This window comes from Ranitomeya variabilis, chromosome 2 (assembly GCF_051348905.1).
Source record: "Ranitomeya variabilis isolate aRanVar5 chromosome 2, aRanVar5.hap1, whole genome shotgun sequence".
NCBI classification, from domain to species: domain Eukaryota; kingdom Metazoa; phylum Chordata; class Amphibia; order Anura; family Dendrobatidae; genus Ranitomeya; species Ranitomeya variabilis.
The window spans coordinates 253,097,570-253,123,640 of record NC_135233.1 but is presented as its reverse complement, the minus strand read 5'-3'; the positions used below and the strand labels follow the sequence as shown (position 1 = coordinate 253,123,640).

The window sequence follows — 26,071 nt, the reverse complement described above, 5'->3', positions numbered from 1 at the left end:
ATGTGCTAATTACCTGTTAAAAGGAATCTTCCATCGCTTCCAAGCGTGACATCACTCTCTCCGTGAGGAAAGCAATGCCACTGTGACAACCAGGATAGAACCAGAAACACATGAGCCACTTGCACATTGAACAAGTCTGTAGGAACCTGTTCACACCACCAGAAAACTTGAAGACACAAAAGAGCACAGTGAGGTCAAAAATACTCTGTTGTAAAAAAAATCACAGTAATCAGCAAGTGCTAGTCAAAAGATGTAAAGAAAACAGGGTATTTAGTTGATACTTTTTTTGCAAAAAAATGTATACTAAGCTGCTCCACCAAATCGTCAAGGTATACCCTTATAGAGCAGTCCTAACTAATGTATAGAATCCCTATTTGATGTATTTAAAACCTGATCATCTGTATAGTACCTGTATAAGCAGGGTTCAGAGAAGGACTATCCACGTGGACATGCAGGATGGAACAGCTGTGACAACCAGGACCCTGGGGCGTCACATATATAAGGTGGGGGGTCCTATTGCTGCATAGGATGATTGTATGGCGGTCCAATCGCTGCGACCCCCAGAGTAATCTGTGTGACCACCACTCCTATACACCATGGTCGCACATGCTCACTACCTTTCCATTCACACGGCGGACTTGGAGACCCCCCAGTCTCCTGCTAATGTGAGGGGTCCTCACATTTATAGATAATCTGTTAATAGATAATCTGTGATTTTTATTGAAGTTTCTACATTAAAGAAAATAAATATTTTTGTTATTTAAAGTTCCTTTTACTTTGGTGCATTTGTAATATAATCGTCTCCAAAGTGGGAACGTCCAGTATGATCGTAATGATGCTGCCTGCGGATAAGAGGCCGTTATCGGGGGATTGTGCCTCCGCAGCACTGTCTGGTGGCAGCACCAGAGCACAGCACCTTCTGTCTTCTCAGCCGGAGGTCAAAGTCACCGTGGTGTAATCCTGGGCTCCTCGGCCAAATGTCCCAGTGTCCCTCCACCCTGACAAGCGTTCAGGTGCTGGATGGGGGAACCCTATATTCTGTCAGGGTGAGCGGATGCCATATTATGGTAGTGCAGGGTGCCGGGAATTATTTGGGATACCTTCATTCATATAAACATTTCAGGAGCCTGGGAAAGTTGGGTGACAGCCATGTTGTTACCCAGGATTTATATTGGGGTGGCAGAGGGACATTAAGTTGTGCAGGTTCCTTTAGAATCCCCTTCTTGCTTTTGGCATTGCTCCAGCTCTGGTTCATGCTATTGCAGCCGTCACCTGCCGCCTGGGAGTCGCTTTGTTACTGTAATGACAGGTTACAGCAGCTGGCAACAGCGGAGTGCATGGATCCCTGATCATGGGAGGTATAGGTGTTGCATTACCGTGAAATTAAAGGGGAGGTGAGTGACGTCGCTGCTGCAGTCAGTGGTGGGGACGGACCCTCTGAGGCAGGCGGACGGGGGCAGGTGGTAGGCGGAAGGTCACTCCTGAGTCTGCAATTAGGACGTGAACATCCTTTTGGAAAGTTCCGGATACAGATGGATTGCTCCTGAGAAATAAAAATGTGGGTTTTTTTTTTTTTAATTGGGGGTCTGGTGACTTTTTGGCAGGTGCCAGCAGAGCTCATTTCTCCTACCTCGGGCCTCGCAGCGGTTCCACTGATTTTGCTTCATTGCTCTTCAGACCGCGGAGAGACGACAGCTCTGAACGGAGATGAGACCAGGAATGACGTCTGCCGTCACTGAGACCTGGGGAGGAAAACATGAAGACGTTAAAACGATTCATAACGCATCCCGTACTGATCTCTGAAGACGGTGTTGATTTGGGGTCTCGATGACAACACTGTAGTGGACGGAAAGGCAAAATGTTACCAGAATTCCCCGCTAGTGCAGCCTCGGGCCTATAACATTATGTGATCGACCTCGGCGGGAAGAACTCCAGACATACACCTCTGACCAACGGCTGCAACACATCTCGCAGGGCGCCATCCTAGCAGATGGAAAACATTTTTTGCTGTGCGCACAAAACAAACATGGCGTCTCACCGGCACCGCGTGATAAGAGGCTGCCGCTGCGCACCAGGCCCTTGGACATGTTGGCTAAGGCTTCCTCAGTTGGAGTCAGGGGACACGTGGCAGAAAACGTGCACAGTTTTTTCTCTGCGCTGGTTAAAGCGTCCGTGAAGTCCCAGGCGTTGACTTTCAGGCTTCGGTGTCTGTACCGCACGATGGGATCTGCCGGGAATCGCAGCCAGAGAGACGACTATTAATTCAACCAATTTTGCTGAATATTTTGGACAGATTTTAGGGGGTTAAGTGCGGACTCCTCACCTCGCACCGGCTGCAGCGCCTTCTTCTGAGTGATACGTCTGTCTTTATCTGACGCCCTGGAACAATCCTGGGAGAGGCTGTAGTAGAAAAAAAATAGTAGTACAACTCATCAGTGCATGCTGGGTGCTCGGTGAAGCCCACTCCAGGGCCACACTCAGAGGAGTAGTCCCCCCCCGGACCCTGGAGTGGATGCATGCTATATATGTATACTGCAGACCCACTTAGGTGGTGCGGGCCCGTCCTGGTGGTCCGGCCTGATCAAATCACTCTCGGTCTTGGCCCTACTGCTCAGTAAATATTCGGGCTCCAGGCTGCAGAGAGAGGCAACAGGCGTCAGTCTAAACCCAAACGCGCTTTGTGGCTTTTTGGTGTCGGCCGTGGTGGTCTGGACTGAGCTGATGTCCGGGGTCTTCTGCTTTGAAGGCTGCAAAACAGTAAAAATTGTAATGGTGATGACCAAAATCCAACAATGTCCACTTCAAAAATATGTGTCAATCCTGTCGGCGTTTTATTCCAGTCCTAAAATTGCAAATATCCAGTTCTAATCTATATATTTCCTTCTAGAAATTTACTTATTTCATATAATAAAAGGTTTTCACCTCCAGTCACATCCAAAGCTGCATCCAAAACAGCTGAGCAAAGTTTCTTTTAAGCAGGGCAGAGCATTTTGTGAGATGTCATTGACAGCACCTCCCAGTCCACAGACTGTGTGACCATGTGAGCAAAATTTTGAGTGCAGCTCTGGATGTGACTAGAGTTTTCCAGAGTTGCTCACATATAATATGCAGACGACAGATGCGTTTTATAAATTATTACGACTTTACGTTGTACCTTCGGGCCGGCGATGGCAGCAGGATTCCTCTCTGACTTGTCAAATTCATTTTCTGTCTGTTCGAGGCATTTTTTGTTCTCTTTTTTGCTCGACTGTCCCGGCGTTATATCACTCGGTGAAGGGGGCTGGTCCAAGCAAAGAAAAAAAGGGCACGAGATAGTAACCCCTCTATGCTTCTATATTATACCCAAATATGGCAGGCATAGAACAACCCCTTTAAGGCTGGATTCTCCAGCACTTGTGCTGCAGATTATTTTCTTCCTATAGCAAGTACAATTCCACACTTTTACCTTGATCATAAGCGATTGAGCGGTGGTGGGGCTGTTGTTGGGGTCTGCCGTCCAGGATACATCAGAGTCTCTCCTAGACAGAGCGGAGAATACGTCACCCCCCGATAGCGTTATCCCAGCGCTGCACCGCGATGGTCACGTACCGTGATCTGGTGGAGACGGCTTTGTTGTCTCGTTTGGTTCTGCTCGCCTGCTTGCTCGTCAGCGGCCGCACGCCATGGCTTTTGGTGAGAGAGCTTCTCCTGGATGGTTTGTCGCTCTGATCTGTCGCCTCCGCAGGAGGAGAGCCGGATATGTGGCGAGAGCCCCCGGTTTGGTTTCTATCCAGAAAAAAATATCCGATCAGGTCGATTCCTTGGTAAATCTGCCCCTACAATCACTAAATTAGAAAGATGCATCTGTCATGAATATTTTTTTTTGGTCTTTTTCATGTTGTGTTTAGTTTTTTTTTTGTTTTTTTTTACCTTTGCACTAGAGAGAAATGGAAATCATCAGCAAGTGTGGAAGGACTGAGTACGCGCTCTCTTTTGCAGGTAAGATTTATTTATTATTGAATGTGCAGCCATGATTCTGGGGTAGATGCTAATGTAGGGGTGTGTGGACCCCCTGTGACGGGCCTCATTTAGGACACGTGCAGACACATGGGTTGGCCACGTGGTTGGCACACTGTGACAGACAGGACAGAGGATTGGTTTATACCATTTCTGGTACTTAGTAAACTTTCCTAAAACTTCTTCTTTGTTAACAGTCCTGCTTGCTGACAGTTTCCAGAGTATAATTGATTTTTTTTATTTTTGTAGGAAGCCAGTAAAGGCAGCCTGACGTGGAGTGCGGGCCTGTAATAACGTCCATCTGGTAGAATCGGGATCATTTTCACAGTCTGATCCAGATGACGGATTAATCCTCGCCTGCTTTATGGATGGAGGCTTATTCTTAAAGTGGATGTGAGGGGATTATATGCAATCAGATTTCTTATTGGAAACCACTACTGGGATTAATGCTAATTGATATGAGAATATGGGGGGAGGGGAAATATGACCGGGCATTAACCACTTAATGATGGGATACTTTTTTTTTTCTCGTTATGGTTTTGCTTTTTCAGCTGTGAGTCCTTTCTTAGGCCCTCATTAGTGTGATTGGGAGGGAAGGGAAACAGACCTTTTTAATCATGCCATAGTCAAGCTTGGCAATGAAGGGGTTAAACAGCAGGGATTGGAAGTTCCTCCGATCTCGGCTGTCCCAGAGACCCGAGCGCATGCTCCGGGTGGGCAGGAGGGGACCCCCACGCACGGATTATTCCAGCAGCATGGTAAAAACAGGGTACTGTGCAATAAGGCGCCTTAAAGAGGTATTCGCAAGATAGAATGCTACTGTGGACGGTCCGACCACAGGGACCCTCTCTAATCTCAAGAACAAGGCTCTGAAATGCCCGATGTAATGGAGCAGTGTTACATTCATTGCCGGAGACAGCCGAGTAAAGCGCTCGTTTTTTTTCCCCGAGCGTCAATGAGCAAGGAGATGTGCAGCAGACGTGGCCACCCCTTCATTCAGATGTGGCATTTCAGAGCCCACCAATCGGGAAATTAGCACCTTTTAATGGCCGTCATATCAAGGGTTAATACCAGTCATTAAGGGGTTACTGGGTCTAAAAAAATGTTTTTCAACTTTCTACTTGGCTTCCTTACACTACAATATCTCTGCTTGCTGTGGGTGAATGGAGAGTTTTGTTGTTTCTTTTCTTTCCATCCTGATCATGCCGCTGACATAGCTGCGGAGAGCTGAGTGTATGAGCTGTGTATGGATCTTACCAGGGCAGGTGGTCGCTACGTACTTGTATAGGTTGGTATACTCATCCCTGGCGGTCCTCTTGGTGACGGGGCGGCTCTCGTGGCGGCCTTCGCTGGTGATGGCGCATACAGTGCAGGTGTATTCGGTGCTGGGTGTCAGGCGCCGGGCGGTGTACGAGCGCTCCGTCCCTAGATACACAGACTTCCCATTCAGGCTCAGTTCGTAATTGAAAAACCTGCCAACGGGGTCCTTGGGCCCCTCCCAGGTGATGAACATTTCACTGCGCCCGACGACGTAGACAGTGAGTCTGTCCGGAGCGTGATCTCCCCCGTCCAGTGTCCGGGTGACCACAGGGACTCTTGGGCTGTGCCCCCTGGAGTTGCAGGAACATACGCTGAAAGTGTACGCGGTGGCAGGGGTCAGGCCGGCCACAATACAGGTCACATCGGAGGTGGTCTCCACAAGGAGGTCCTCTCTATACACTGCATATTTAATCCCTGGGCCAGAGCCGACTGGCGGGTTCCAGGATAACCTCACTTTTGTGGCCGTGCGTCCAGCGACTTGGAAGTCTGTGGGGCATCCGGGCAGCGGCTCTTCCACTGTCACCAGGTTGAGGGGGCTGGCCGGACTACGGTCTCCTTCAGTTTCCAGGACAACTTTCAGAGGATGGTGGCCAGGGGAGCAGCGAGGTATGACATATGAGAAGGAAGGTCCTCGGTAAAGAAGCCGGTCACCATCATACAGGCTGCGGACAGAAGGGGAACATGTAATTTAGGGAAAGAGCAGCATGTGTGGGGGACAGGGCAGGGGGGCTCTTCTCTCCCTCTACATAGCTTATGAGCTCAGGAAACTTTGTAAAAGTTATACTTACTAATATTGGAATATACTCGAGTCACACCCAAAGCTGCATTCAAACTTGAATATCAGCAACTTTGTCTTGGAAATGTGACTGGAGTGTACAAATCATATAAAAATGAGACAACGTTATTGATTCTAAATATTTTGTTCTCTAGCTGCAGCCAAATATAAAGATCTGGCAGCAGCTGCCCTGACCAAGTCTGCAGCAGAAGTGTATCTAGGGGGACAGCCGGGGCATGTACCCCTGGCGCAGCCTGCAGGCCTGCCTAATGCAGTAGTCTAAAGAGTCTGCCCCGGCGGCTGCATTATGCTGCCCCCAGGACTGGGAGTCGGCCGTTTGAGCTGGCTCAGAGAAGATGCAGTGCCCCGGCTCCCAAATGGACGCATTAGAATTAATGTTGTTGGAGCATAATTATGACATGGTGGGGATATCTATGTGACTGCAGACTTCTGAATTCTCACAGTGCGCACTGCACGTTGTCAGGAATCTCTCGTACTAGCAATTTGCCTTCATGTGGTCATGTGCTGACTAGACATGCGTGGCCTCACTCAATAAAAATTAATTGAGTGAGGCCAGACATGTCTAGTCGGAAGGTGACCAAAAGTATACAAATCACATACTTGTGCAAGGGAGAATCCTAAAAGTGTGCAGTGCATGCGCTGTGAGAATTCAGATGCCTTTCATATCAAACCTGGACGAGCAATTTAATTAAAAAGTAAAGCACTGTAGCATGCCAATCCTAACAGTGTGTAATATCCTCACTGTCAGGATTCAGCTCTGCTTGCAGGTTCCTGCAGACCTCACATGGCCACTTCATTCATATGTGATTTTCATACTTACGGTCCTGTGACATCGAGCTTTTCTTCTCTCAGTTTGGCTACGTTCACATTTGCGTTGTGCGCCGCAGCGTCGGCGCCGCAGCGCACAACGCAAACAAAAACGCAGCAAAACGCATGCACAACGCTGCGTTTTGCGCCGCATGCGTCGTTTTTTTCATTGAATTTGGACGCAGCAAAAATGCAACTTGCTGCGTCCTCTGCGACCCGACGCGGGCGCCGCAGCGACGCATGCGGCGCAAAACGCAAGTGCGCCGCATGTCCATGCGCCCCCATGTTAAATATAGGGGCGCATGACGCATGCGGCGCCGCTGCGGCGCCCGACGCTGCGGCGCTGGCCGCAAATGTGAACGTAGCGTTTCTGAGTTTTTCACTGAACATCAAGAGAATTAGGAAAAGCAGATCGTCGGTACGTGACTGAAGTGTGCAAATCACATATGTGCTTGGGGGGGGGCGCCAAACTGAATTCTTGCCCTGGGTGCCACAAAACCTAGATACACCTCTGGTCTGCAGTATGTCTGCACTTTGTATGTTGGTTTGAACCCATGACTGTCCACAACGTGAAAAAAGGGACATGTGAATGCAGCTTTGGATGTGATTGGAGCATATCATATTAAGATAAGAAAAGCAAAATGTTTCCAATGTTTCTCAGCATGTAAAACTAATGAGTCTCTTGCTGACCTGTAAGTAACAGTCAGGCCACTGTGGGGTCTATATTCCTTCCAGGCCACCACGACGGAGCCGGACTCCAGGATCTTTGCTGTAGGAGGCCCAGGCTGGGGGAGATGCTGGAGGTTCCTTAATGTGACCTCCACCTCTTGTAGCAGCTCCTGTCCAGCCACATGCAATGCTGCAATTTTCTATTGTGTAAATAAGAAAAAAAATACATAGAAGTAACATAGATGTGAGATGAGTGACTGAAAATTACCCTGCTGAAAGAGGCGAAGGAGGACCATAAAATGTTAGGTAGATGGTGTCTGCCACATCCACATGATGCCACCTCACATTGCATACTGGGAACACACCACAAGACCCGCCATGTACCCCGCAAGACCTGAAGTGTAACAAAATCACCCCGCAAGACCCGCCATGTACCGGGATCACCCCGCAAGACCTGAAGTGTAACAAAATCACCCCGCAAGACCCGCCATGTACCGGAATTACCCCGCAAGACCCGCCATGTACCGGGATCACCCCACAAGACCTGACATCTAACAAAATCACCCCTCAAGACCCGTTGTGTACAACGAACAACACATAAAACCCACCATATACTGGGAGCACCAGGCAAGACCTGATGTGTAACAAAATCACCTCGCAAGCCCCGCAGTGTACCACAAACACCACGTAAGACCTGCTGTGTACTGTAATCACCCCGCAAGACCCGACATGTACCGGGATCACCCCACAAGACCCGCTGTGTACCAGATTCACCCCACAAGATCTGCCATGCACTTGGAACACCCCGCAAGCCCCGCAGTGTACCACAAACACCACGTAAGACCTGCTGTGTACTGTGATCACCCCGCAAGACCCGCTGCACACCAGATTCACCCCGCAAGACCCGCCATGTACTGGGAACACCCCGTAAGACCCGCTGCGTACCAGATTCACCCCACAAGATCTGCCATGTACTGGGAACACCCCGCAAGCCCCGCAGTGTACCACAAACACCACGTAAGACCTGCTGTGTACTGTGATCACCCCGCAAGACCCGACATGTACCGGGATCACCCCGCAAGACCCGCTGTGTACCAGATTCACCCCACAAGACCCACCATGTACTGTGAATACCTGCCGTTTTGAGATTTGTCTGAGCCTGTTTTCTAGTTTCTGTTGTACCAGATACTGAGCTGAGCTTTCCAGCTGATTGAAGTATGTACAATTACATTATGAGATTGATGTTCATACCATTCCCTCATACACATTTGGACCCCAAGATCCCCATCCTGGCTCACTCGCTGCCAATTTATTAGGCATATGGAAAATTTCTACTACAGTGACGAAATTCTCGTTCCAATAACCAAGGTATGATGTGTGTAGGATTCATCCTCAGCGCTATCAGAGGCCTTCTGCGTCCTCCGCCAATATCATTGTCTATTCTCCAGAAATATCCATGACAATGGTCTCCATGGTAACTAGTTCACCATTAAACTCATTGCTGACAGCACCGTTACCAGTAAAGTATTTATAGGGGGTTTCCATAGAGACGACAGATACAGAGACTCTTGGGAGAGACCGCAGTGAGAGGGGGAAGAGGCAGATGTGCAAGATTAATGGTGAGGCCTCGTTAGTTCCCATATGACATAATGAAGATCTCAGGATGTGGTCTTGGACTTTTTTCATTGCCATGATCCCCTCTACACTCCAATTTCCCAACCCTAAATGTGGGTCTGGATGCTGGGGCTCAGTCTGGTGTCACACACCGGAAACCTTCAGAAAGCGCCAATTTACACAAGGCTTCTGTGGTGTCCTGGAGATTCATCCTCTTTCCAAGAGCCTCCTGGATATTCCCCGGGAGCTGGCGCGTGTTCCATGTAATAAATGGACAGGTGTGGTGCCACCATGTTTCTCCGACCACAGACATCCCCTAACCACAGGTCTGGGACACTTACTTTTAGGATCGCTTCGAGTGTTGGGTGCTGCCGCAGTCTCACAACTCCTGAAGGGAACTTGGATAATCCCTTGACAGTTCTAGAAAGAAAAAGTGGTGTGTAAGCATCCTCACCAAGATGAGCATGTGGCACTGATACTGAGGGTGCACTATTATAAATGTGCTGATACTGAGGGTGTGCTATTATAAATGTGGCCCTGATACTGAGGGTGCGCTATTATAAATGTGGCGCTGATACTGAGGGTGCGCTATTATAAATGTGGCCCTGATACTGAGGGTGTGCTATTATAAATGTGGCGCTGATACTGAGGGTGCGCTATTATAAATGTGGCGCTGATACTGAGGGTGCGCTATTATAAATGTGGCGCTGATACTGAGGGTGCGCTATTATAAATGTGGCCCTGACACTGAGGGTGCGCTATTATAAATGTGGCCCTGATACTGAGGGTGCGCACAGTGCAACCATCTAATGATCCGATCTGACGGAAACCTTAAAGGTCAGCAATTACAGGTATCAACATTTGCAGAATGGTGGCGTGACTTTGGCGGCAGCGCTGGTGCCAGGGCCACGTCTGGGAGTCAGTGTCTTTGTGAAGTGAAACTCAAGTGCCGCCTGCAAAACAAAGGGAAACTGAAGAACTTACATGGCAGCGAACCAGCAGGAGTCCTGCTCGCTGGACTGCAGGAGGTGGCAGAGCGTCTCCAGGACCTGTGGGAACTGCGGGCTCTTTAGGACATGCTGGTGGCCGGCTGGGCTAGTCACAAGGCACGTGAGGGCAAAGCAAGCATTTCTGCTTCCACCGGCATCTCCTCCGGACATCATCGCCTCCAGATTGCAGATCTAGACTTATCAGGGGAAGACATGATTTTACCTGAGGTGACAGCGGCCAATCTACTCCTGATGGGACGGAGAGCATGCAGACCTCCGGGAATGGTGCCCTGACTCTCGGGGTCTATCTGGGGAGCGGCGCCCTGACACTCTGTCGCCAATCGAAGTAAATGCAATTTTGGGGATGTGTGGTTATTGCACTCACCATGTTGTCGGCTTCCTGCAGAGCCAGCACCCTTCTCCTGCCTTTGTCTGTGTCGCACAGACGTCCGAGTGTGAAAGCCGCATTCAGACCACAGCCTAAGAGAGAGGAGATGCATTAAACTGGAAGCCACAACTACAGATTGCTGACACAACGTGGCACCAGAGGTAAGTGTGACCCAATGTGACAGCTGCAGCAAGTCCTGTATGCCACAGAAGTCAATGGAAATCAAACAAGAGCCCAAGCTGCAGAGTCACAGCATTTTCCATTATCTTCAGCAGAGTCACAGCATTTTCCATTATCTTCAGCCGAGTCACAGCATTTCCATCGTCTTCAGTAGAGTCACAGCATTTCCATCGTCTTCAGTAGAGTCACAGCATTTCCATCGTCTTCAGTAGAGTCACGGCATTTCCATCGTCTTCAGTAGAGTCACGGCATTTCCATCGTCTTCAGTAGAGTCACGGCATTTCCATCGTCTTCAGTAGAGTCACGGCATTTCCATCATCTTCAGTAGAGTCACGGCATTTCCATCGTCTTCAGTAGAGTCACAGCATTTCCATCGTCGTCAGTAGAGTCACAACATTTCCATCATCTTCAGTAGAGTCACAGCATTTCCATCGTCTTCTATAGAGTCACGGCATTTCCATCGTCTTCAGTAGAGTCACGGCATTTCCATCGTCTTCAGTAGAGTCACGGCATTTCCATCGTCTTCAGTAGTCACAGCATTTCCATCGTCGTCAGTAGAGTCACAACATTTCCATCATCTTCAGTAGAGTCACAGCATTTCCATCGTCTTCTATAGAGTCACCGCAACTCCATCGTCTTCAGCAGAGTCACAGCATTTCTATTGTTTTCAGTATTATTTTGTGAGTATACAGTGCCACGTAGTTAGCATTCTGGGGCACAGCGGTGCCTTTGATGTAGGTAGTATTAATGCTTGGACTCTTTTGCTTACCTGCCTCATCCACATGGAGGGATGCCATTATCTTCTGTAATATCATGTCAGATTTTGGATGCTCCAGGAGCCGTGTGCACCCCTCCTGGCACATTGAGATGCGGGCGAGCACCAGGGCACAGTTGCTGGCTGTCCAGTCATTTGGAGAATCCAGGAGTTTTGTGATGTTCTCAATGATGAAGTCGGATTCTACGGAGGAGAGGAGCCAATGTCTGCCATGGCTGTTCTCCGCCTGTAGGAAGAAATGTCAGCAGCTCAGTCATCAATGTCTGAACTTTGTCCCTACATCCACCACACGGCTCACGATTGGATCAGTATTCACACATACAAGTGCTTCTCACTAAATTAGAATATCATCAAAAAGTTAATTTATTTAGTTCTTCAATACAAAAAGTGAAACTCGTATATTATATAGAGTCATTACATAGTGATCTATTTCACGTGTTTATTTCTGTCAATGTTGATGATTATGGCTTACAGCCAATGAAAACCCAAAAGTCATTATCTAACTAAATTAGAATAATTAACAAAAAAAAAAAAAAAACCTGCAAAGGCTTCCTAAGCATGTAAAAAAAGGTCCTTTAGTCTGTTTCAGTAGCTCCACAATCATGGGGAAGACTGCTGACTTGTCACATATCCAGAAGGCAGTCATTGACACCCTCCAGAAGGAGGGTAAGCCACAAAAGGTCATTAATAAAGAAGCTGGCTGTCCACAGAGTGCTGTATCCAAGCATAATAATGGAAGGTGAGTGGAAGGAAAACGTGTGGTAGAAAAAGGTGCACAAGCAACCGGGATAACCGCAACTTTGAAAGGATTGTTAAGAAAAGGCCATTCAAAAATGTGGGGGAGATTCACAAGGAGTGGACTGCTGCTGGAGTCATTGCTTCAAGAGCCACCACACACAGACGTATCCAAGACAGGGGCTACAAGTGTCGCATTCCTTGTGTCAGGCCACTCATGACCAATAGACAACACCAGAAGCATCTTACTTGGGCCAAGGAGAAAAAGAACTGCACTTTTGCTCAGTGGTCCAAGGTGTTGTTTTCAGATGAAAGTAAATTTTGCTTTTCATTTGGAAATCAAGGTCCCAGAGTCTGGAGGAAGAGTGGGGAGGCCACAATCCAAGCTGCTGGAGGTCTAGTGTGAAGTTTCCACAATCGGTGATGGTTTGGGGAGCCATGTCATCTGCTGGTGCAGGTCTACTGTGTTTTATCAAGACCAAAGTCAGCACAGCCGTCTACCAGGAAATCTTAGAGCACTTCATGCTTCCCTCTGCAGACAAGCTTTTTGGAGATGGAAATGTCATTCTCCAGCAGGACTTGGCACCTGTCCACACTGCCAAAAGTACCAATACCTGGTTTACAAACAACAGTATCACTGAACTTGATTGGCAGCAAACTCGCCTGACCTTAACCCCATAGAGAATCTATGGGGCATTGTCAAGAGGAAGATGAGACACCAGACCCAACAATGCAGACGAGCAGAAGGCTGCTATCAAAGCAACCTGGGCTTTCATAACACCTCAGCAGTGCCACAGGCTGATCGCCTCCATGCCACACCACAATGATGCAGTAATTGATGCAAAAGGAGCCCCGAGCAAGTATTGAGTGCATTTACTGAACATACATTTCAGTAGGCCAACATTTCAGATTTTAAAATCATTTTTCAAGCTGGTGTTATAAAGTATTCTAATTTACTGAGATAATGACTTTTGGGTTTTCATTGGCTGTAAGCCATAACCATCAACATTAAGAGAAATAAACACGTGAAATAGATCACTCTGTAATGACTCTATATAATGAGTTTCACTTTTTGTATTGAAGAACTGAAATAAATTAACGTTTTGATGATATGCTAATTTAGTGAGAAGCACTTGTACATATGGCACGCATCCACAACATATCAGTGACTGATCGGAGTTACCTGACACACAATGCACCAGTAACTGCACCTTTCTGATGTGACACCGGAAAAACTACAACCTGACAAAGTCACTGCAGCAAAGAGCACCTGGCACTGGTGGTGTCAGCTCAGAAACTGCAGAATAGTGAGTGCAGCCCTGGAGTATAATATAGGATGCAACTCAGGATCACTAATGTAATGTATGTACACAGTGACTGCACCAGCAGAATAGTGAGTGCAGCTCTGGGGTACAATGCAGGATGTAACTCAGGATCAGTAGAGGATCAGCAATGTAATGTATGTACACAGTGACTGCACCAGAATAGGGAGTGCAGCTCTGGAGTATAATACAGGATGTAACTCAGGATCAGTACAGGATCAGTAATGTATGTACACAGTGACTGCACCAGCAGAATAGGGAGTGCAGCTCTGCAGTGTAATACCAGAGGCCCCATATATAATGATACTTTATGGGCCCACACTCCTATGGCACAGTGTAGACATCCACTCTCAGTGGACCGGCTGATCTCTCACCAGTGTTCCCAGAGCACCAGCTGCGTTCATTACAGATTCTGCATCATCCCATAGCAGCATCGCTCCCAGTCCTCCCAGCAGGTCCCAGTCTGTCGCTATTTCTGCCAGGTTCACCAACATGACTGCAACTTCGGGATCTTCTGCCACCATGCCAAGAATGTAGGCAACATTACTGCAGAGGCTGCAACAATAGGAGCCATATAATATCAGAATCTGAAATACTAAATAGAAACCCCATACAGTGCAGTAAAATGCCCGTATAATACTGCCATACAGTGAGCACATAACAGATCATGCACTGAAGCTGCTTCTGTGGTGCAATGTTGGGATGGACCCAGAGATACTTGTGTGTATTGATCACTCAGCCCTGGGATACCGGCATCACCCCCTAATATCACCTCATGGTCAGTGCAGGGGCGCCACTATTAGGGCATGTAGGCGGGTAGATGGCCTCTTTCACCTCTCCACGGCGGGCGAAGGGAGGAGAGGCTCTTGGTAAACAACATGAAGCCAGCTCTGCTCGCCAGTTACTGGGGTAACACTTTGTAAGCAAGCGGAGACGTGTGGAGCCAGGAATGGAAAGGTGCCAGCGGATCTGAAAGGCACGAGGATTACACGCAGGCGGCCATGGGGCTGGGCATGTAAACAAGCAGACCAGGGGGATTCTCCAGCACATTCACTGGGAACGTAGAGAGTGCCCTCACTAATCCCTGATTGGTCACACAGGAAAAGACTGAGACAGGGTAACCCTGACTGTAATGAGGGTGCGATCTGCAAATCACCGTCCCTGATGTTATACACCGGCGAGGCCGGACCTTACACACCGGAGGGGCAATGGGGAGGACAGTATACACCAGAGGGGGCGGTGGGGCCAAACAGTATACACCGGAGGGGCGGGACCTTACACACCGGAGGGGCGATGGGGGGCCAGACAGTACACACCGGAGGGGGCGGTGGGGCCAAACAGTATACACCGGAGGGGGCGTTGGGGCCGGACGGTACACACCAGAGGGGTCGGACGTTATACACCAGTAGGGTCAATGGGCCCGGACGTAATACACCAGAGGGGGCGGTGGGGCCAGACGTTACACTCCAGAGGGGTCAATGGGGGCCAGACATTATACACCCCAGGGGGGGTGATGGGACCGGACGTTACACACCGGAGGGGGCGATGAGGCCGAAAATTATACACCGGAGGGGTCAATGGGGGTCAGACATTATACACCGGGGAGGGGGTGGGGGGCAATGGGGCTGGACGTTATAAACCAGAGGGGGCGATGGGGCTGGACAGTACACACCGGAGAGGTCAAAGCGGCCAGACGTTATACACTGGGGGTGGGGTGATGTGACCGGACGTTATACACTAGGGAGCAATAGGAATGAAGGAGAAATTAGAGTCCAGATTTTCTTCCAATTTGCTATTAAATTCTGCAATTGTAGTTGTTTGCAGTAATGGAAAGCTGGAGATGAGCCGCCCTCCCTCCTAACACTAAGGCCAGCAGTTAGCAGCGGGTGAACACGACCTCGTTGACATTTTCCCCATTGGTCGCACGTGTTTGCTCGACCGCGATTGTTATTTAATCTACAATGTATTTTAGGCTCGGTTGCCGAGGATCTGTCATGCTTCTTAAGGGATGTGTTTACCCTGCGGATATATTATGTTCAGCCTCGCTATTATGCTATGATCCCCAACGAAAGGTCCAGGCCGCAGCAGAGTCACCCCCACCCTGAGTACACTTCATCAGCAGCTTGTTTGATGTTTGTATCTGGAGGACAATCTGTGTTAAAGCCACTAATGTCCTCTCTACGACTCGTCTAATGGGGCCAAGTGTACGGGATCGGAGTGCTGTCACGTTACCTTCACCCTGGAATAATACATAAATGTATGGGCTGAAAGGCAGCTGACTGACATTGAGCGGAAAAGTCTAATACAATCCTGTTATGATCGCACTATAGAAGGAGATCGCCTTCACTTATCCTGATATGACCCAATGGTGTAGTATAAAAGGGGGTGGTTAAGTAAGGGGTTATTCCGGTTAGGAAGATGTTATCTCTTATTGTGCCCGTTACATCCACTGGGAACCCCCCATTCATCTAGGAAACCCTGGACAGAGTACTCAAAAACTGTGAATTTACTTTGGTCCAGCTCCATGCCAATCATTATTATCACTCTATGGCACATTCATGTCAGTACCACATGGCAGTATTATTAGTGCACATTATGTATGCTGGCATTACTACGCTCCACCCGTAATATATGGAGTGGATAAAACTTACCGAATATTAGCGGTGTGCAGGAATCGGCACAGGGCAGCCAGGTACCGATCACACTGAGGATCCTTAATCAAAGCCTCCACCAACTCTTCACATTGAGTCTGAACTTCACCCATCAACAGGGCGACGCATTCCTGCACCTCGTCTGGCAAGGGGGAAAGGAGCCGTGGCAAGAGCCTGTCCATGACTAGTGTCTTAACCGCTAGCTCCTCTGTCACCATGAGGGGCCTGCCAGAACAAGCAGACAATATGTTTGGATTTTAAAGGGTAACTCCACAACTATGCCCCCACATGTAAAATCAGCAAGGTTGCTTAAAGCCCCATAGACTTCGGTGGGCAACATATTATAAGTCGGGGGTTGAAACATCTTGAGAAGGTTGCCCACTTAAGGGGCCACGTTCACATCTCCTTTAAGACTTTCCCTCAGTTTCCGTTGGTTCTGACAGTGTAAAAAAACTACTGCAAGAAGCACAATTTATTTCATGAAGATGGTGGTCTGCCATGGCAGAGCCGGATAGACCCCAATATGAGTCAGTGGAGTCTGACAGGGGCTGCCGTTTTCCATCGAGCAAGGATCCGGCCCCGCGTTGCGTTATCTGTGCAGAAGATCCACAGCGTAACACAATAGCAGCTAAGGAGATAAGACTTCAATAATTCTGCACATTGTGGGCATTTGTTGGGTGGTCCGGAGTTTTTGAAATGCAGCATGTCGGATTGTTTGTGCGGAGTTCACACTTTGCAATGGAAAATGTAAAATCTGCGCCATATCCACAGCAAAATCCAGATGTAACATGCAGAGATTTTATTGCAGATCCGCTGTGTAAAAATATGTCATGTGTGAACTTACTGTAGTCTTAGAGTATTTTCACACTTAGAGTATTTTCACACTAGAAAGGTGCATTACCAAATCTCATCCAAGCCCCGTGTTAAAAAAAATATATATTTACAAATATGAACATTACATTTCAGACTTGTCACTGCTGTGATCCCTCTGCAGTGGATTAGGAAACATTTGCTGAAATTCCACATTTTAGTATATAAAAAAAAAAGTTCAATTCTCATTGTGCATTTTTTGCCGCTGCAGATTTCACTGCGGATTTTTGCATCCGTATCAGACTCATGCGAAGAGAAGGTGAGGTGACAGCAAAAATGTAAGAAAATTTTAGGGCATGTGGGTGCCCCTCTCATCCAGCATCTTTGGTCACCCCTCTCATCAGCGCCTTTGGGCGCCCCTCTCATCCAGCATCTTTGGGCGCCCCTCTCATCCAGCGCCTTTGGGCGCCCCTCTCATCCAGCGCCTTTGGGCGCCCCTCTCATCCAGCATCTTTGGGCGCCCCTCTCATTCTCATCCAGCGCCTTTGGGCGCCCTCTTATCCAGCGTCTTTGGGCGCCCCCCTCATCCAGCGTCTTTGGGCGCCCCCCTCATCCAGCGCCTTTGGGGGCCCCCCTCATCCAGCGTCTTTGGGCGCCCCTCTCATCCAGCGCCTTTGGGCGCCCTCTCATCCAGCGCCTTTGGGCGCCCTCTCATCCAGCGTCTTTGGGCTCCCTCTCATCCAGCGTCTTTGGGCGTCCCCCTCATCCAGCGTCTTTGGGCGCCCCCCCCTCATCCAGCGCCTTTGGGCGCCCTCTCATCCAGCGTCTTTGGGCGTCCCCCCTCATCCAGCGTCTTTGGGCGCCCCCCTCATCCAGCGTCTTTGGGCGCCCCCCTCATCCAGCATCTTTGGGCGCCCCTCTCATCCAGCATCTTTGGGCGCCCCTCTCATCCAGCGTCTTTGGGCGCCCCCCTCATCCAGCATCTTTGGGCGCCCCTCTCATCCAGCATCTTTGGGCGCCCCTCTCATCCAGCATCTTTGGGCGCCCCCCTCATCCAGCGCCTTTGGGCGCTCCCCTCATCCAGCTTCTTTGGGCGCCCTCTCATCCAGCGTCTTTGGGCGCCCCCCTCATCCAGCGTCTTTGGGTGCCCCTCTCATCCAGCGTCTTTGGGCGCCCCCCTCATCCAGCGTCTTTGGGCGCCCCCCCTCATCCAGTGCCTTTGGGCGCTCCCCTCATCCAGCACCTTTGGGTGCCCCTCTCATCCAGCATCTTTGCGCGCCCCCTCATTAGTTACAATTTTAGAAGTGAACTAAAATGTTGCTGATACAAATTTGCAACTGGAGGTGAGAATGGCAGCTGTACAAGTTGTCAGCCAGCTTTCCCAGACTCCTGAATGGCAAACCTGCAAAATTAGGCAGGATAGCTGTTCAGAAATGTAGGAACGCTCACTGACAACCCATAGAGGAGCAACAATGCATGTTATACTGGTTGTCAGAAATAGAAGATATAAAGAAGCAAAGGATGAATCAGAGCAAAACTAGGAAGAATGGCCGTTCAGGAATCTAGGAAAGCTCACCGGCAACGCTTATAGGAGCAATAATGGAGGTCATACCAATTGTCAGACAGCTTTCCCAGACTCCTGAATGGTACATTTACCTGCTACCGGTATTCCTACAGGAACAGTTGGAGTCCTCACTACCATGCTGTCATATATCGAAAGTAACTCTTCCAGAATTCTGGTAATCTGACAATAATGGTAATAGACCATCAGATAATCCAGATTATGGGGTAGAGGGATGTCTATATTTTCTGAGTTTGGTGAAATTCCGCACTATATACCATTTCTCTATGTGGAAGCAGTGGCAGATTATCAGATGCCAGATTAGTAGAATTCCTGCTATTTGCCGCATACCTGGTGCAGGTGTAATAAGCGGCCCAGTATGGCTGGTGTGATGGGCGAGCCTGCAGGGACTTCTTACCTGTGTCCTCCTTGCCCCTGGGCTGATGAGACGTTTTGTGGCTCTGCTGCACTTTTCCTTCCAAGATCAATGATTTTTCCTTGAGTTTCTCCAATCAGCGGTGAGGCCCGTCCTCCAGGAGGCAGGCAGCAGCCACCGGTTACTGCGCTCTCCACTCCACACACCCCAAATAGTGGGGCTGCCCTCCTCGTGCCACCTCCATCTACTACCCCGGGGGTCAATCATTATGGCTCCTAGACGGGTTGTCATCCAGCTTTCCCAGACTCCTGATTGACAAATATAAGAAAAGAGCAATAAGTTTTAGGAAACGTTAAGATCGCAAAGTCATGGTCCCACGAGATGCTAAAATCTGTACTGGCTGGATTTTATCGCATCCACGATCACTATGCACAGAAATTTTAGAAAATAATGCAGGGACAAAATTCTAATGCTACGAATCTAGAAAAGCTGGGTGACTACCATATGGTAGGAATATTACAAGGTTATACCAGTTGACATCCAGCTTTCCCAGACTCCTGCCTAGTTATACAGAGACATACCACCAAGGGATGTATCAGAGCAAAATTAGGCAGGATAGCCATGCTGGAATCTAGGAAAACTCACTGACAACCCTAATGGGAGCAATAACAGATTATACTGGTTGTCAGTCAGCTTTCCTAGACTCCTGAATGGTAAATCTGTCTAATTATACAGTGGTACAGAAAAAAGATGTATCAGAGCAAAACTAAGGAGAAGAGCCATTCTGGAATCTAAGAAAGCTCAATGACAACCCTTATGGGAGCAAAATGTGAAGTTATTCTAGTTGTCAGACAGCTTTTCCAGAGTCGTGAATGACAAGGCTGCTAAGTTACAGGAATAATATAAATATGAGCTATTTATCAGAGCAAAACTAGGCAGGATAGCCATTCTGGAAATCCAGGAAAGCTCAGTTACAATAATGTTGGTTATTCTGGTTGTCAGACAACTTTTCTAGACTCCTGAATGGTAAACCTATCTAGTTTAGAGATTTAAAAGCAAGGGATATATTAGAGCAAAACTAGGCAGGATAGCTGTGCAGGAATCAAGGAAAGCTCAATGACAACCTTATAGCATCGATAATGGTGGCTGTACTGGTTGTCACCCAACTTTCCCAGATTCCTGAATGCGACATCCGTCTGCTCATAGGAAAAAAAAGTTGAATTTTTCTACAGAGCATGATAAGTTCCATGTGAGGTGATGTGGTGTCCGGCAGGTATCGCGCCCCGATAATTGGCGGTCGGCTGATCTGTACAAGCAGGATCATCTGTGGCTGCCCCATCATCAGAAACCAGCTAATGCCAGCTCCTGCTGCAGGGATCACCCCACTCACATGATTGGGACCGATTAACAGCTGCAGAAGTTCTTTGCAAAAAAATCTGGCAGATGTGAATGTAACCCTAGAGTATGAAAAGTCGCAGGACAATGGTGTGATGTCTTTAACCACTTCAGTGCGGGAGGGGGTGAAATATATATATATATATAAAGTGAATGTCAGGAAACCTCACCATTTATGATCCCTCACTGACAACAACCCCCATTCTCTAGAGACGGTCAGGGACCCCGTGGAACAAAAGCTTTCCTACCCTCCTACTGTAATGAAATCTTGTGTTTGAAGGGTTAATGCTGCAGTCTCCTCCCAGGGCTGATCACTCCCATCATGGCCTCCCTCCTCCTGCTACTCCAGGAAGTGATCCTGTAAGTCACCATGGCCGCAGAGGCCTGGTCCTGCTTGTGCAATGTGAGCCATGCTGGCCAGCGGTACCTGTGCCTGAGCAAGATCCAGCCTGGCACCAGCACCAGGATCCAGTGAGTGACCTCCATGCCAGGGCTGCAGGGGGGCGACCATAAAGGGGGAGGAAGGTGTGCAGATGGTTAACTATTGCGGACCCAAGTCCTTGCCGGGTGGAGCTGCAAAAAAAACAAAACACAAAGAGTTAAGTCGGAGATAACCCTGGCACTCACACACCATGTGCATAAGGCCTAGTCCTGGGCCCAAAAACAACACCTCAGTCAGCCCCATTGATGGAAAAAAAGTACAGATCTCAGACAATGGCGACACAATTTTATTTTTTTTCGAAGTTCTGAAAAAAATTTTTTAGGAGAATAAAATAAAAATAGGAAAAACTTAAAAAAAATTATGGCTCACTGAAGAAAAGGAGGAAGAAAATGAAGTGGATACGATGGGGTTAAAAATCGACTGCATAAGGACACCCCAGCTCCTTATCTGTCTGTGTGTATGTGTTAATAGGTAACTGGATCGAGGTGGTCTCCTGTAATCATATAGGGGCCGCTCTTGATTATAGGGTTAGACAGCCAGGAATCGATGGCGTAGGAGTGGTACGGTACGACCTAGGCTGTCCGATGCCCCGCCGATGGCATTGGTCGCCAGTGCTGACACTACAGCCTGTGATGTGATGGTCTGGAGTACAGCGCATAGTGTGAGGAGTCTGTAAGTCACTGCCGCCTGAGGAAAAAATATAGAAAATAGCAGAGTACAACCTCTGACCAGTGTGTGGGCATAGTCACGGTATGGCCATATGGCGGTGCTGGGCACCTATTGGATGTACAGTGTGCGTCTGTAGACGTTATTAATTTCGTCTTGTCCTCTCTGCACAGCGTGACTAACGCCAATGAAGTGTGGAGGACGGACCCCCTAGAGGAGGCTCTGGAGGACTGGGTAAGATGGATGTCATTCACCCATTCTAATACCCCATGTTGGTCACGTGGCAGAGGTGACATCCCTGCCCTCCAGTAATGAAATCATTGTGGACCACCCAAGTGTTATCACAATTTTCTTCACATGTGACTTCTGTATTCCAGGACGTGGTCCGTAATGTAACGTCTCACGATCTGGTGGAGAAATTGAGGTAAGTTCTTGGTAACTATTGGCTAATGGGGCACAATGGTGGTTGTACTTGAGACTTGGTGGTTGGCACAGTCTTGGTGGTAATATGGCACTTGGGTTTTTGTTGGCACAGATTTGATGGTAGTACTGTATTGATGCTTGGTTGTTGGCACAGATTTGGTGGTAGTACTATATTGATTCTTGGTGGTTGGCACAGTCTTGGTGGTAGTACTGTATTGATACTTGGTAGTTGGCACAGATTTGGTGGTAGTACTGTTGATGCTTGGTGGTTGGCATAGTCTTGGTGGCAGTACTGTATTGATGCTTGGTGGTTGGCACTGATTTGCTGGTAGTACTGTATTGATGCTTGGTGGTTGGCACTGATTTGCTGGTAGTACTGCATTGATGCTTGGTGGTTGGCACAGTCTTGGTGGCAGTACTGTATTGATGCTTGGGGGTTGGCACTGATTTGCTGATAGTACTGTATTGATGCTTGGTGGTTGGCACAGATTTGCTGGTAGTACTGTATTGATGCTTGGTGGTTGGCACAGATTTGGTGGTAGTACTGTATTGATGCTTGGTGTTTGGCACTGATTTGCTGGTAGTACTGCATTAATGCTTGGTGGTTGGCACGGTCTTGGTGTCAGTACTGCATTGATGCTTGGGGGTTGGCACAGTTTTGGTGGTAGTACTGTATTGATGGTAGTACTGTATTGATGCTTGGTGGTTGGTACAGTCTTGGTAGTACTATATTGGTGCTTGGCACAAATTTGGTGGTAGTACTATATAGATGCTTGGTTGGCACAGTCTTGGTGGTAGTACTGTATTGATGCTTGGTAGTTGGCACTAATTTGCTGGCAGTACTGTATTGCTGCTTAGTGCTTGACACAGAATTGCTGGTAGTACTGTATTGATGCTTGGTGCTTAACACAGATTTGCTGGTAGTACTGTATTGGTGCTTGGTGGTTGGCGCTGATTTGCTGGTAGTACTGCATTGATGCCTGGTGCTTGGCACAGTCTTGGTGGTAGTACTGTATTGATGCTTGGTGGTTGGCACAGATTTGGTGGTAGTACTGCATTGATGCTTGGTGGTTGCCACAGTCTTGGTGGCAGTACTGCATTGATGCTTGGTGCTTGGCACTGATTTGCTGTAGTACTGCATTGATGCTTGGTGGTTGGCACAGTCTTGGTGGTAGTGCTGCATTGATGCTTGGTAGTTGGAACAGATTTGGTGATAGAACTGCACTGGTGCTTGGCACAGATTTGGTGGTAGTGCTGCATTGATGCTTGGTGGTTGGCACTGATTTGGTGGTAGTACTGCATTGATGCTTGGTGGTTGGCACTGATTTGGTGGTAGTACTGCATTGATGCTTGGTGGTTGGCACTGATTTGGTGGTAGTACTGCATTGATGCTTGGTGGTTGCCACAGTCTTGGTGGCAGTACTGCATTGATGCTTGGTGCTTGGCACTGATTTGCTGTAGTACTGCATTGATGCTTGGTGGTTGGCACAGTCTTGGTGGTAGTGCTGCATTGATGCTTGGTAGTTGGAACAGATTTGGTGATAGAACTGCACTGGTGCTTGGCACAGATTTGGTGGTAGTGCTGCATTGATGCTTGGTGGTTGGCACTGATTTGGTGGTAGTACTGCATTGATGCTTGGTGGTTGGCACTGATTTGGTGGTAGTACTGCATTGATGCTTGGTGGTTGGCACTGATTTGGTGGTAGTACTGCATTGATGCTTGGTGGTTGGCACTGATTTGGTGGTAGTACTGTATTGGTGCTTGGTGGTTGGCACAGTCTTGGTGGTAGTACTGCATTGATGCTTGGTGGTTGGCACAGTCTTGCTGGTAGTACTGCATTGATGCTTGGTGGTTGGCACAGATTTGGTGATATTACTGCATTGATGCTTGGTGGTTGGCACAGATTTGGTGATAGTACTGCATTGATGCTTGGTTGTTGGCACTGATTTGCTGGTAGTACTGTTTTGGTGCTTGGTAGTTGACCGTGTTTTGGCCGGTTGTTGGTAACTTTTTCTCTTGGTTCTCTGTGACTGGCACTGTGTTTTTGTGAGATGAACTTCATGGATTTGGCATCTCTTGTGTTGTGAATTTGGATTCTGAATCAGCTGTAAAATACTGAGAATAATTTAATATGGAAGAAATTCAGAGATCCATGTAGTTTTCTTATCTATGACAATTTCCTACCATGGGTCTCCATCATGTGGCCCTAAATATGAAATTGCCAGAGGAGTGATCCTGCCCTGTGAAAAATAATGTCTTTCCCCCACATTTGGTGTCTCCATGCAGGGAGAAGTTCCAGAGCAGCGCTCCGGTTCTGGACCTGCAGGGCTGCATTGCAAACATGTCCTTCCAGGTGGATTCTGGGAAGGTTTCTCTGGACCTCTTAAAGGCTCCGGTCTCCGAGGCGCGAGCTCTGGTGCAGGAGGTGTTATTTGACTTGTCAGATCGTGTGACAAGTTTGGAGGGGCTTCTTAAAGGTATAGATAGTTATGTCTACTACACTCATCCCCGGAGCTGCATTCCTCATTCTGCTAGGTTCTTATTTACTGCCCAGCTGAGGTATGTCGGCATTTGCCCCCTGCTGATCCAGAGTCTGTATACAGACTGATTTAATGGTGTGTTCTCTAAGGTGCACTGTTTACACCAGAAGTATGAATGCTGCTCTGGAGTAAAAGCTGTGACGTCATTTAGTATTTGTAAACTCCATTTTTTATTTTTTTTTTATTTAGAGCGAGTGGACAGCACAGCTACAGCAATCAGCCCAGTTAAGCAATCTCAGAAGAACAATCAGCTCCTTATTCCAGGTGGGTGAATACCGGGTGAAAATATATAGTTGGATAAATGGCAGACGAGTTTTTTTATTATTATTTTTGTTATTATTTTATTTGTGTTCACAGATCTTAATGCTCGAAAGAAAGGTTATGGGGGGTCCTCATCACAGGTGAAGAAGAGGCTTCCTGGGGAGTCGCTCATAAATCCTGGCAGTAAAAGGTACCCCCCATTGCTTAGGGTACGTGCACACGTTGCGGATTCCATTGCGGATTTTTCTGCAGGTAAATTTTGTGCGGATTCCTATTATGGAACAGGTGTAAAACGCTGCGGAATCCGCACAAAGAATTGACATGCTGCGGAAAATAAACCGCAGTGTTTCCGCGCAGAATTTTCCGCAGCTTGTGCACTGCGGATTTGGTTTTTCATAGGTTTACATGGAACTGTACACCGCATGTAAAGCTGCTGTGGATCCGCAACGTGTGCACATACCCTTATACTGCAGGCTGAATTCAGTGAAAACAGATTAGGGCTTCACCTTATATTGAATAACACTACTGTGATATTTCTTTGTAGGAAAAAGGCAGCCAAGGGGGTCGACTTTGATGAATCCTGAAGACTTCGTGCAGATAGATGACACCATGTTAGGCTGGCGCCTGGCGGCAACCATTTTGTGAACGGCTGCAGAATAATGCAAATAATCTGTAATTCCAGGAAATGAAAATGTGGCATGGCGATGGACGATTGCTAGCAGCTCACAGAAAAATTGTGGCATTGCCGCAACCTGTGTTTTATTAAAGAAGACACAAGTCAAATGCAAGAACTTCAAGATGGATGCCCATGACTCGTGAAGCATTAAGGTTGTGGTATTACCTTTTTTCCTTTATATGCTACCAGAAGTCGCCATGGAGGTTTTGTATGAACACTTAGTCAGCTATTGTAAATCTTCTGGTCATGACATTGAGAGGGTATCACATAATTGTCATGACATACAAATAAATGTAAGGCAGTTCCTATGGCTGCCGCAATAAAAAGGCTTTAATCATTTTTTTTTTTCTTCAAAATTATGTGTAAAAATGACAAAACTGGAACAAGTGACTGTTTTTTGTTCACCGTTTTGTTAGATGCTGTGTTGGCCTACAAAATGGCTGTCGTCCTTCTTGTGAGGAAACTCTCCTACTGCAGTCACGAAATAGAGCTGCCAATCACATTGCTTCTTTCATTTTATAAGTCGTGTTTAAAACTGTTAGCTGCATTCTAATTGGTTGCTCTGGGCAGTCGTAGCAACTACATTTACTGGGGCCTACTTTGTACTGGTGCAATCAGAATCACAACCAACAGCACCACCTACAGGTGGGTCAGTGATACTACAATATTGGAAAATAG

General features: G+C 47.9%; 2 protein-coding genes across 3 annotated transcripts; one reads left to right on the top strand and one right to left on the bottom strand.

The window, feature by feature from the left end:
* Positions 1–698: 698 nt before the first annotated feature.
* Positions 699–19,162, bottom strand: LOC143805377 (uncharacterized). Its single transcript, XM_077284630.1, has 17 exons — positions 19,032–19,162; positions 16,243–16,467; positions 13,966–14,146; positions 11,529–11,760; positions 10,577–10,671; positions 10,187–10,383; positions 9,544–9,622; positions 7,610–7,788; positions 5,277–5,978; positions 3,589–3,765; positions 3,446–3,518; positions 3,155–3,280; positions 2,545–2,747; positions 2,324–2,400; positions 2,039–2,227; positions 1,631–1,742; positions 699–1,543 (listed from the first exon to the last, which is right to left on the bottom strand). Exons 2-17 carry the CDS (start codon positions 16,458–16,460, stop codon positions 1,417–1,419), a joined length of 2,967 nt encoding a protein of 988 aa, XP_077140745.1. The 5' UTR covers positions 16,461–16,467; positions 19,032–19,162; the 3' UTR covers positions 699–1,416.
* A 1,536-nt stretch (positions 19,163–20,698) lies between these two features.
* PAXX (PAXX non-homologous end joining factor) lies at positions 20,699–25,731 on the top strand. 2 transcript variants are annotated; one of them, XM_077284628.1, is made up of 7 exons: positions 20,699–20,855; positions 21,666–21,726; positions 21,870–21,916; positions 24,203–24,393; positions 24,646–24,720; positions 24,814–24,907; positions 25,262–25,731. In XM_077284628.1, exons 1-7 carry the CDS (start codon positions 20,755–20,757, stop codon positions 25,299–25,301), a joined length of 609 nt encoding a protein of 202 aa, XP_077140743.1. In that variant the 5' UTR covers positions 20,699–20,754; the 3' UTR covers positions 25,302–25,731. The 2 variants fall into 2 exon arrangements, with proteins under 2 accessions (XP_077140743.1, XP_077140744.1); XM_077284629.1 differs by having other exon boundaries at positions 20,727–20,982.
* Positions 25,732–26,071: the final 340 nt, after the last annotated feature.

Bases quoted from the DNA above. Each gene is read 5' to 3' on its own strand.
- LOC143805377 (XM_077284630.1), bottom strand. From the start codon at position 16,460: ATGGTGACAGAGGAGCTAGCGGTTAAGACACTAGTCATGGACAGGCTC. The intron at 14,147-16,242 runs GTAAGTTTTATC...CTATTGTTGCAG, and splicing joins CTGCACACCGCTAATATTCG to CCTCTGCAGTAATGTTGCCT. The intron at 2,228-2,323 runs GTGAGGAGTCCG...GATTCCCGGCAG, and splicing joins GGCGCTGCAGCCGGTGCGAG to ATCCCATCGTGCGGTACAGA.
- PAXX (XM_077284628.1), top strand. From the start codon at position 20,755: ATGGCCGCAGAGGCCTGGTCCTGCTTGTGCAATGTGAGCCATGCTGGC. The intron at 20,856-21,665 runs GTGAGTGACCTC...CTCTCTGCACAG, and splicing joins GGCACCAGCACCAGGATCCA to CGTGACTAACGCCAATGAAG. The intron at 24,394-24,645 runs GTATAGATAGTT...TTTTTTATTTAG, and splicing joins TTTGGAGGGGCTTCTTAAAG to AGCGAGTGGACAGCACAGCT.